The sequence below is a fragment of the Sapajus apella genome, unplaced genomic scaffold, assembly GCF_009761245.1.
Source record: "Sapajus apella isolate SASKATOON/1434 unplaced genomic scaffold, GSC_monkey_1.0 scaffold46, whole genome shotgun sequence".
Classification (NCBI taxonomy): domain Eukaryota; kingdom Metazoa; phylum Chordata; class Mammalia; order Primates; family Cebidae; genus Sapajus; species Sapajus apella.
This window is the reverse complement of record NW_022436986.1, coordinates 1,172,163-1,183,806: the sequence shown is the minus strand read 5'-3', so window position 1 is coordinate 1,183,806 and position 11,644 is coordinate 1,172,163. Positions and strand designations below refer to the sequence as shown.

The 11,644-nt window shown below is 48.7% G+C and overlaps 1 protein-coding gene across 2 annotated transcripts; it reads left to right on the top strand.

Annotated features, from left to right (window-relative positions):
- Positions 1-18: 18 nt before the first annotated feature.
- Positions 19-11,523, top strand: FAM221B (family with sequence similarity 221 member B). Of its 2 annotated transcripts, XM_032240041.1 has the most exons (7): positions 19-729; positions 2,969-3,593; positions 3,743-3,886; positions 8,849-8,959; positions 9,155-9,352; positions 9,540-9,659; positions 10,050-11,523. In XM_032240041.1, the coding sequence occupies exons 2-7, from the start codon at positions 2,969-2,971 to the stop codon at positions 10,085-10,087; spliced, it is 1,236 nt and encodes a 411-aa protein (XP_032095932.1). In that variant the 5' UTR covers positions 19-729; the 3' UTR covers positions 10,088-11,523. The 2 variants fall into 2 exon arrangements, with proteins under 2 accessions (XP_032095932.1, XP_032095931.1); XM_032240040.1 differs by having other exon boundaries at positions 9,540-11,523.
- The last annotated feature ends 121 nt before the right edge of the window (positions 11,524-11,644 follow it).

Sequence of the window (11,644 nt, the reverse complement as noted above, 5' to 3'; positions counted from 1 at the left end):
CTGTCAGTAAAGCCCGCCCCTGCCCTACTCTATTGGTCCCCAACTTAGTCCTGCTGGGCTTCGAGGACACACAGACTCCGCCCCCGCCCCAGCTACCGGAGACCCTGCCTTTCTCACCCCAAGCACAGAGCCCGAGGCCCCCTCAGATACTCACAGCCCCCAACGACCGCCCCACAGATATCTCAAGGGAACCCTATACTGACAATCCCAGACTTCCGCGGACGTACACTCAGATCTCCGCAGATCCTACCCAGACACTCGCTCACTGAGATTCCGCAACACACCCCACTTTTCAAAAGTGAACCCTCTGGGTTCGTCCCCTCGAGGCCCAATGTAACCCCCTCAGGAGACCTCACCCACCGGGGAGGGGACCAGACCGCCGTTGCCAGAGAGACTACTAGGCGTTCCGGTTGTCCTGGTGACCGGTGCCTGCTCTCCAGGCCCTTGTTCCAGAGGCTTCAGTCAAGCTCCTCCCTCGTCAGCCCTGGACCCCTCCTCCCTCCCCATTTCCCCAGGTCAGGCCAGAGCTCCTTTGTGAAGTTCTGCAGATATCCAAGTCCCCTCCCTAAATAGCGGACTTTCAGGCAAGGCATTTCAACACCCAGCGTCTGCAGCTGGGACTCATCCACAACCAACAGCCTTCCCTCCCTGAGGATCAACACCTCCCCCTGCCATCCTAAGGCAAGGCCTTAACCTAAGGACTTGTAACAACCTAGCCAAAGCCCAGAGGTAGGTAATTTCTCCAACAGCCCTCCCTCTCCTTCCCCTAACACCTCTGTCTCTCTCCCACCTTTCAGTCCCTTCACAGTCTGTACATGGTGGTGGTGGTGGTGGTGTTTGAGATGGAGTCTCGCTCTGTCACCCAGGCTGGAGTGCAGTGGTGCCATCTTGGCTAACTGCAACCTCCACCTCCCAGGTTCAAGTGATTTGCCTGCTTCAGACTCCCCAGCAGCTGGGACTACCGGAGCCTGCCACCATGCCCGGCTAATTTTTGTATTTTTAGTGGAGACTGGGTTTCACCATGTTGGCCAGGCTGATCTTGAACTCCTGAACTCAAGTAATCCACCCGCCTTGGCCTCCCAAAGCACTGGGATTACAGGCGTGAGCCACCATGCCTGGCCCACATTCTGCACTTTTCATCCTTACTTTCCTCCTCCACCCAATCCTCCTTCCCTTCTCTTTCCCCTTTCTCACCTTTCATCCTCTGGTTCTCCACCCTTAGGTCCCTTTTCCCTCTAGCTGACTCTGGTCTTTTTCCTCCCCATAATCCTACCTCTCCCCCTACTTCCCTTCCCAAGCGTTCCCTTCGAAAAGGCTCTGATGAGATTAAGGAGTGATATATCTAGTGTCTCTGAAACATGAGGGGAAAGTAGGGAGAATGGAAAGTTAAGGCAGGAATACTCAGGCTGTGTTGAAAATGATGACAGGCCTTTAATACCAGGGCCGAGAAATTTAGACTTAATCCCTTAGACTGAGTCATGGCATGTTTATAAGCCACAAAGTGCCAGTGATGGGATTGCACTTTAGAAAGATCCTGATTGGGTCAGGAAGGAGGACTACATCCTTGCAGGATAAATAGGCATATCGCCTCCCAACAGCATCCTACACTCACCCCAGCACAAAATCGCTTTATTTGTATTGCCATTGTTGGTTAATCGGTCTCTCTGTTAGACTCAACTCAATCCAGAGCTTAGGAAAAGCATCAGATTAGGCTCTTTGTAAAAGTGTAAGTTACATAAATTAATGAAAGAATGGGTGAATGGATTAAAGTGCTGTGGATGGAAGTAGAGGGACAAAGTTATTACACAAAGGCTAATGATGATGCAAACTTGAATAAGATCGGAAGAGAGAGGAGAGAATGCATTTGGAGAATATTTAGAAGATAGGAAATGCAGTCATTGGTGCCTATTTGAAGATGGAGTCTAAGGGAAAAAGAGAAGACTAGGATAATTCCCAAAGTTCAGTTTTGATGCCTGTGGAAACACCCAGTTAGAAATGACCATCAGGGCCGAGTGCAGTGGCTCACGCCTGTAATCCCAGCACTTTGGGAGGCTGAGGCAGGCAGATCACCTGAGGTCAGGAGTTTGAGACCAGCTTGGCTAACACAGTGAAACCCGGTCTCTACTAAAAATAAAAAAATTAACTGGGCATGGTGGCACACACTTGCAATTCCAGCTACTCAGGAGGTTGAGGCAGAAGAATCACTTGAATCTGGGAGGCAGAGTTTGCAGTGAGCTGAGATTGCGCCACTGCACTCCAGTCTGGGCAACAGAGTGAGACTCAGTTGCAAAAAAAAAAAAAAAAAAAAAAAAGAAGAAAAGGCCAGCAGGCAGGTGGGTATAAGTGTGAAGTACGGGGTGGGGTTGAAAAAGGTCTGAGCTAGAAGTATGGATTTAGGAGTCATTGGCACATAGCTGGAAGTAGTTGAAGCTTTGAACATGAATGACATTATCAAGGAAGGAGGATGTGTGTGGTGCCTAGACAAAACCAGGCTACGTGCAGGGTCTTGCATTATGTGACATAGTATTCCTCTGCACTTCAGGAGCCAACCCCAGCTTTGGCTTGGTATTCCCAGTTTCTAGAACTCCATGGCCTGACCTCCAGGGTTTTAAGATATGCCAAGGACCCTTCTCTTGGACTGGCCAAGTGGCTATGTTCAGACTCCCTCCTGGGACATGGTTCTCTGCTACCATCTACTGATGGGATTCTACTCCAGCCTTCTAATCTTTAAGTTCAGCTCCCCAGCAAGCCACAGCAACATGCCATATGAGGTCTGGACATATAGGTGTAGGTGAAGCTCCTGAATCACATTCTAAGACCCAGAGCACATGCTGTTTCCCTCTTATATCTCAGGTGCCTTGAGAACCTTATCCAAATTCCATAATGTACTGCGAACCCTGGGCTCTGCCCTGACTTGCAGGCCCTCTAATTCCAACCTAATGAAGCCTGTACCTTGTTCTACCACTAGATGGAAGCAGACGAGGTCACAGAAGAGCCTCATACCACCGTGGATGCAGAGGAGCACCCCTCTTCAAAAGACCTGTCTGCTGAGGACTTACAGGAGAACCATATCTCTGAAAGCTTCTTGGAGCCTTCCACCTCTGAGACCCCCTTAGAGCCCCATATCTCTGAATCCCCTTTGGTGCCAGCCCCTTCCCAGACCCCTTTAGTGGCCTATTCCTCTGAAACCCATCAGGAGCATTCCACCTCGGAGACCCCTTCAGAGATCCCTACCTATGAGGCTTCATTAGATAGTCCCATCTCAGTGGTGCCAAAGAAACACCTAACTCTTCCTCCCCAATCAGTAGACTACGTCTCTCTGCTTTCCTCTGATACTTTGAAGGAAGACCTCTCCTCTGAGTCTTCTTCCAATGAGGTCCCATGGACAAGGAGGTCTACCCATCTCTCTGAATCCGAGAGCCTTCCAGAGCACTCCCTTTCAGGCCCTTCAGCCCAGGTCCAAATGGACACACCTGAAAAGCAGAAGGAAGAAGCAGGAGAGACTGAAAAGGGGGTAGATGCCAGTGACAGCACTGCTCACACAGTCCACCCTGGACACCAGCTGGGCAAGAAGAAGAAGAAAGGAGTTAGCCGTAATTGCTCCTGTCCTCTCCCCTGTCCTATTCTCATTACTGTTCACCGTCCTTGACTCACCCCAGGAGGAGGAGACTGGGTTACTCTTGGACATGGCCCCTTCTCTTAGTTTTAGGGCCTCCTGGTTACTCAGCCCCTCCCATCCTAGGTTACACAGCCCGCCCAGTGGTCCCTGCTAAGCAGGCAGAGCTGGTGGAAGTGGCTAAGGCAATGCACAAAGAGAAGTTTGGTGCTCAAGTGAACAATCTTTTCCAATGGGAGAAGGATGCAGCCCTGAATGCCATCCAGACAGGTGAGCCCATGTGGTCTTTCAGAGGCCTGTGACAGGCCATCCTCTAATCCAAAAGACTCTGGGAACCTGAACATTCAACAGATAGCTGCCCCTTTTGGAAAGGGCAATACCACCTGCCTGGAAAGGGTGCAGGCAAGTGGGCCAAGGAATACAAGGGTGGATGCAGGCAAGAAGTGGGGAGATTCATCTAAACCCCAGGTAGAGACAGGCAGCTAAACTAACATTATTGAAAACAGAAGGGTCATGGGCCCACCCCAGATATAGGGCCCAGAGAGCCTACAGACCCTAAAGCGGAGATGGCCCAGGACCCTGGACAGTCCCCAGAAGACTTGCTGTTCTGACATGACAAAGACCTTAGACGCCCTGGCGGAACTCCATTAAAAAACCCCTGTGTGCCAGCCCCATGCTGGATACCCAAAAGCTTTAAGTTTCCTTATAAAAGGAGAGAGCCATGTCCTCTGGCCCTGCTGTTTCCAAGCCTCAGCCTACAATTAGTACTCTTGGCAGTCCTATTAGTGGCATGCTATGTACAGATGAGCTTATAAAAACATGCCGTCCTGTGTGTGAGCATGTCTACCTGTGTTATGGAAATTCATATCTATAGGGATTACCTTCAGTAAGAAGGCCACCCGGACATGGTATAAGGATTCTGGTATTTCTAGACTGAATTCTGCATTTATTTTGGTCCCTCATACTTCCTTTCCCTATATTATGTACAGCTATAATGAAAGGCCTAAAATATAAAGACAACCAGGTAATTCTAAATGCTTATCCCTCCTCCATGAAATTTACTTTCCCTTTTCCCGTACAGGAACCCTCCAGCACTCCGGCCTCACCACCCCTGCACCACTACCACCGAGCCAAGAAAGTCATAGTGATCTCATTTGTTTCCTAGTCTCAATTCAGGCATTGAAATAGCTTTGTTTGCTTATATTAATATATTCAGTTACTCTTATTTGCTTGTAAATGCTGGCTGGCAAGGTGGCTCACATCCATAATCCTAAAACTTTGGGAGGCTGAGGCAGGAGGATCATTTAATTGCCCAGGAGTTAGAGACCAGCCAGGACAAGATAGTGAGATCCTATCTCTACAAAACTAAAATAAAATAAAATTATCCAGGCATAGTGATGCATGCCTGTAGCCCCAGCTATTTAGTAGGCTGAGGTGGGCGGATTACTTGAGCCCAGGAGGTCAAGCCTGCAGTGAGCCATGATTGTGCCAGTGTATTCCAGCCTGGGTGACAGAATGTCTCAAAATAAAAATGCAGGATGTGTTCAGTCATCTTATTCCCCTTCTCAGAACCTCCTATCTACTCCCCACTCCTCAAAGCCACTGTATTTCTTTTTTTTTTTCCTTCAAATTGAATGCCTTCATCTTCCTGTTTAAACAGGAAGCTTTATAAAGAAATTTGTGTCATTCAACCCTGAACAATTATATTTGAAGTCCCCTCCTAGTAGTGGGAATGTTGAGTCCTGGGTAGTCCTTAACAGTATATGTGATATGTACAGAAATATCAAGTGTAACCTTTGCTTTTATTCATTCAACAAACATTTATTGAGCACTAACTGTGTGCCAGGCATTGAGCTAGCTATGGAAGTGGTAATGCTGGTGGGGGTTCAAAGGCAAAATACTTTGTAATCTAATGAGAGATACCAATAAGTAAAAGGACAATTATAATTCACTCTAATAATTGCTATAATCAAGATTATCCCACACTGCTGCATGAGCAGAAAAAAAGGGACATCTTATCTGGAGTGCTTGAGGAATAATAAGCCTTGGAAGGAATGACTTCTCAGCTGATATCTGTAAGATGAGTAAGAAGAGGTGGCCAAGTAAAGAGTGGTGTAAGATGAGACAGGACAGGGTAAGGCACGGCAGAAATCTATAGCAATGCACTATGCCTGATGCATAGAGCGCTGGGGAGAAGAGCCAGCTTAGCTCCAGAAGGGCAGAATTGTGCAGGCATTTCTGTGCCAAGCTAAAAAGCTAGAATTATATCTCGAGGGCAAGTGAGAGTCACTAAAAGATTTTAAGTAGGACAATAATGTGAACAGATTTGTGTTTCTGAAAGATCACTCTGGTAATCAGATAGACCAGAGAAAGACAAGACTGGAGTTGTGAGGCTGAGAGGAGGTGTGGAAAGGAAACTGAATACATTGTGAGGTACTGGTCATAGTCCAGGTAAGAAGTAGATGGGTGTAGGTGGAGAGAAGTGGACAGGTTCAAGAAATGCTAACAGACTGAGTGTGATGGCTCACCTGTAATCCCAGCACTTTGGGAGGCCAAGGCAGCCTGATTCCTACACTACACTGATTCCTACACTAGTGCTTGGGTTACCTGAGGCCAAGAGTTCAAGACCAGCCTGGCTAACATGGTGAAACCCTGTCTCTACTAAAAATATAAAAAATTAGCTGGGTGTGGTGGCAGGCACCTGTAATCCCAGCTACTTGGGAGGCTAAGGCAGGAGAACTGGGGTTGCCCTGAGCCAAGATTGCACCACTGCACTCCAGCCTGAGCAACAGAGTGAGACTCTGTCTTAAAAAAAAAAAAAAGGAAAGAAATGCCAACAAAGTAAAACTGACCATTGAAACACTGGATGTATAGGACAAGAGAGAAGAAAATGCCAGGAATGACACCTAAGTTTTTGGCATAAGTAAGTGATAGGATGATGGTGCCATTCACTGAATGCCTGAAAAAGGGTAGACGCTTGGTAAGCATGTGTTGGATGAACAGAGGACAAAGATGAGAGCCAGGTTTGGAGGGAATAATTGGGTGTAAGATTTGAAGTGCTTATGAAACATGCTGGTGCAAGAGTCTACTAGACAGCTAGCTATATGGGTCTGAAGCTCAGGAGAGAGGGCTAAGCTAGAGACATTGTTCCTGAAAAGACAGCTGTGTGTTTTATGGAGACATACTACACATAAAGATATGTCATCATGCAAATGTGATTGTGATTGTGGAACTGGACTGTGTTAGAATCAAAATGGTATCCCAGGTAACGTCTCCTCCCCCTGCCAGGCCTTGTCCACCCACAACAGGAAGGGATTCTGGATTCGGGACAGAGAGTAGAGGGTCCCACTGGAATCCACAGCCACCTTCCAATTGTCCCACTTTAAGAGCACTAACACTTGTAATAGAATCTGAAGTATAGTTGCCAGTCTCCCTGTTCAAACTCCAGTCTTCATCTGAATGCTGGGTTCTGATTCCTACCCTAGTGCTTGGACTTGACTCCTCCCCCGCCCCCCACCCTGGGCCCTCAGAGCAGGCCTTGATCCATGGGCCTCACCTCCTGCTTTTTAAATGCATCCTGCTACTCCAGACAGAATTCAGAACTCCCCTAGTGGAATCCTGGCTCCCGCCCACCCCCATTGTGACTGCCTATACCCTGCTCTTTCAACAAAGCCTCCCTGGTGTAAGGGGGCACTGGTACTACAGGCAATCAGCATCAAGACAGAAGCAGCAAAGCCAAAAGCCACATCTGGACAGGCTTTAGATCCTGACAGACTATGGGTAAGATATGAAAACATAATCTGAGGCACAGAATTGTGAATTGTGGCCCTGACCAGAGTCAAAGACCAGAGGATGCCACTCTCCTTAAACATCTTAGGGGAGCATCAGGATTATGCCTGAATACTGGCTCTCTCTTCGTCTTAATTAGCTCATTTGTTTAATCAGGCAATCTATGTTCTCTCAGCAACTGTTCTGTGCCAGGCCCTGTGCTAGGATGAGAGATATGGGTGAAAAGACAACTTCCTTGAAGAACTCATGGACTAATGGGAATACAAGGGAATGGTCTATTATAATGCACTGTAACTTCTCCTGTCTGTCTGGTCCCCTCCTCTTACCATCTGTAGCTGCTTGTGTTACTCCTATCCCAATACAATGCATTATAATAAACCATTTTTGGTGGAGGTGACATTTCAGCTGAGCCATTAAGTGGAACTAAGAATCCTACACCTGGAGGTCCCACTCCATGAGGCCTCATACAGGATTCCTGGCTAGAAGTTGGGGTGCTCTCAGCTCTCATGGATGAGAAAATCTGAATGGTAGGTGCCATCTGGTTAACCTCCCACAGTTGCACAGCACCACCCTCACCTCAAGACTAGTCACGAACAGGGAGTCACAGCTCACTGCTGAACACCAGCTCTCAAGGGCTGTGACCTCTTGCTGGTGCCTACTCTCAGGGACGCTTCTTAGTCTCACTTTCCTTTCCACACTTCCCTGCTTAGCCTCACAATGTATAATTTTTGGTCTTCACCACTCATGACTGCTACCTACCCCTTTCTCCTCACCCTTGAAGAACCTTTGGCAGCCCCTCTTAAGTACATAGAGAGCATTGATACAACAGCACTAGGAACACAGAGGGAAGTATTAAGGTACCAACCTGGAGAAGTGAGAGGAAGCCCTTCTCCTGCCTTTCAGCACCAGTGCTGTCCAGCCTCCTCCTCCTCTTCAGGACCTTCAATAACCATGCTCCTTAGGAGCCAGTCTTCATTGTCTGAACATCTGGCCAGTCATCTTCCCTTTCCCTCACCTTAGATGCTTCAAGTGAACAAAGTGTCTAAAGGGCTTTAGTGGAGTGAGGAGAGGAGATGAGAATCGCCGTGGTTACAGAGAACTCATTGATATTCATGTTGATCCTCAAACAAAATTTCATCTATAATCTTCCTGCTCAGAAACCGAAGACTCTCTTGAGTCATCTCTGGCAGGCTGACGGAGATGGAGTAGATCCTGGGTAGAATGAGAACTGAAGCCACTAGTGGGGTAATGAGCAAACCCTGAGGAAAAAGAAAGTCTAATGGGTAGAGGCGAGGATTTCCAGGTGGAGGTAAAGATACCTGGGAGTGGGGAGAGGTAAGTTCCCCCCACCCCTCACCCCCATCAAGGGATAGGTAAGACCAGTTCGGGGGAGCTTAGGATTTTTTACCTTCTCACTTTTCCTCATTAATCCTGCACACCTAGGTCTCTACATTGGCTGGCGCTGCCCCCATTACCTATGGGACTGTTTCCGGATTGGGAGTGAGTCCAGATGCTTCTGTGGACACTTGTTGAGAGAGCACCAGATCATCTCAGGTAGGGAAGAACTGACCAGCCCCTCTCAGGTGTGGAGGGATAACTGTACTCTGTCATGTCTTGGGAAGTATGAGAGAAAGCATGTGTGCGTGCATAGGGAGCGGGGCTGGGGGAATGGAGGAGGGGATTGGCATGACAAGGCAAGGTTCTATCAGATGCTGGTCTAACTCTAACCATCCATCCCCATTCACACAGACATATCAGTGCCCTGCAAAGTGAGCCAGTGCCGCTGCCTCATGTTCTGCTTTATCCCATCACGCCCAGAGGAGGTGGGTGAGTTCTGGCTCAAGAGACGGGCCACCTTTGACCCCAAGGCCTGGAGGGCCCAATGTCGCTGCAAACATAGCCACGAAGAACATGCAGCCAGTGGGCCCCATCCCTGCAGGCATCATGGTAACTTCTAGGGCAAGGGGCATATTGGGAGCGGGGTAGGTGGGAATAGGATGCAGCCTGGGGATAATGGTGGGGAGCAGGTATGAGAGCCTTGGGCATGCGGTCAGTGAGGAAGAGATGAGAATGTGGTTAGCTCCTGGGAATGCCGCCATTTTCTGAACTCTTCTTGGCTGCACTTTTGCCCCAGGCTGTTGCTGCAGCTGTTTTGAGTCTAATTTCCTCTGTGCGGCCTGTGACCGGCGCTGGGAGGACCATGAGACTTTCTTTGAGACTCAGAAGACCCGGCAACGAGGAGGGAGGCCTTACGGTGAGGCAGAAACCTGGGACGGGAGCCATTACAGGGTCTGTAGTCAGAAGGCCTGGCAGGAAGGCTCCCATCCTCAACCATCCCCTCTAGGACTAGCGCATTCCCTTAGCCCTCAGCGCATTCCCTCCCCACCACCCACCCACCCACATCCCACATCTGTACTGGTTTTCACCCCCAGGAGCAGACTATATACCTTTTGCAGAGATGCCTGTCCTCCGAGAAGCCATCCTCAGCAACTCTGACTTTGAGGCCCTGCAGATACAGGGGCCCTCTGGCCTTCCCAGCTCCCGCCCTAGTCCCCTGGGACTCCCTGGCCCACACACCTTTCAGCCTAGCCCCCCATCTGAGCCCCATACCTGATCCTTTCACCTCTGCTCTTCCCTCCTCCAGGGACAGACACTGTCAGCAACTGGCACAGGCCTTTGTGAGTCTGGCCCAGATCAGCAATAAAAGAGGAGTCACTGGAACCTGACTTGGCTCTATATAGGGCAGACAGGTCCCAGCCCAGGGAGAGACTGCCTAATAACTTAGAGTGAACACTTCTTAGGCACAGTAGAGAGCCTGGATCCTGCCATCTGCCTCCATCACACCCACATTCAAGCTGCCTGCTCTGATATCAGAAGGAAAGTGGCTTCAAGGAAGCCAAAAAGGAAGAAAGTCTCAAGAAGGATAGAGTAGGAAGTGATGTTAGATACAGTTGGGGCACCAATAGATAAAGACTGAAAAGCATCCAATGGGTTTTGTAATTAGAAGATCTTTGGGAACTTCAGACAGTGCAGTTTCACACTGGCACAGTGAAGGCAGGAGTCAAATAGCAGTGAGTTTCAAGGAGTCTCTTAAAGAAGCTTGGGTGAAAAGTGCAAAAGAAAAGTCAGACAATATCCAGAGGGAGTTGTGGAGTCAAGGAAGCACTTTTGTGGGAAGGAAAAGGGAAAGAGGCCAGTGGACAAAGGGACCTTAAAGGACCCAGAAGAGAGAAGAGAGATGCCTGGTGAGACAAGATCCCAGAGATGGAGGAAAGGGATGAGGTCAAGACAGAGGTGAAGGGATTTGCTCTGAACAGGAGAAACACCACTTCCTATCACCAAGAGGAAGAAAGAGGATGGAGCCTTCAAGGAGTTTCAGGAAACAGGAACCTGTAGAAGTTCCCCATAGATGGCTTCTATATGCCCTGTGAAGTAGGAGATAAGACCAGCCATTGGTCCAGGGGGAGAGGGATAAGCGTGAGTAGGAAGCAGGAGACAAGAAAAGGGAAGGTTTGGGAAGGCTAATGTAGGGAACTGGAGAAAAACCTGATCAGTGGGTAGTTTAGGATTCAGGCACAGTCGGAAGTGAGAACCTAGTTAGAGGAGCAGAGAAACCAAATATTTAATGGGTTGGTGATGGGAGAAAAATGAAGCAAAAGAAGACATAAGGATGTGAAAGGAGCATATGGTACCAATAGGGAAAGAAAGTGATGCCAGGAAGCAAATGACAGATTGGAAAACGGAGCAATCAAAGGAAGAGAAGTCTGTAATGAGGCCCAGTAGGAGACGTAGAGGCAAGGGTTGAAGTACAGGAGACATTGTTCAGAGGCTGCAGAGCATAACATCTTTCAGATGAGGGCAACTGTAGGTGATGACGAGTGCTTGGAGTAGAGAAGACTGTGGGCCAGGGATCAAAATCAGTGAATGTGGGAAGTGACTAGGAAGTCCATAGATTCTTCTGGGAGTAGGAGATTCGAACACTAACGGGCTCTGTGACCCCAGGCAGGTCACTGTCCCTCTTTAGGCTGAGTTTCTGGATCTGTAAAACAGGAATAACCTCTGTGTTGCCTGCTTTCTATGAGAACCAAAGAAATAACTAATTTAAAAGTGCTTTGTATTCACCTACCCTCCAGACTGGCTTCCTTCCTCTTCCTAGATCCTAGATCCACTTATCCCTTTCCCTTCTCCAGGGCAACTCTAGGGTCTCTCAGTGTCCCAGAGGCACCACAGAGAACTGCA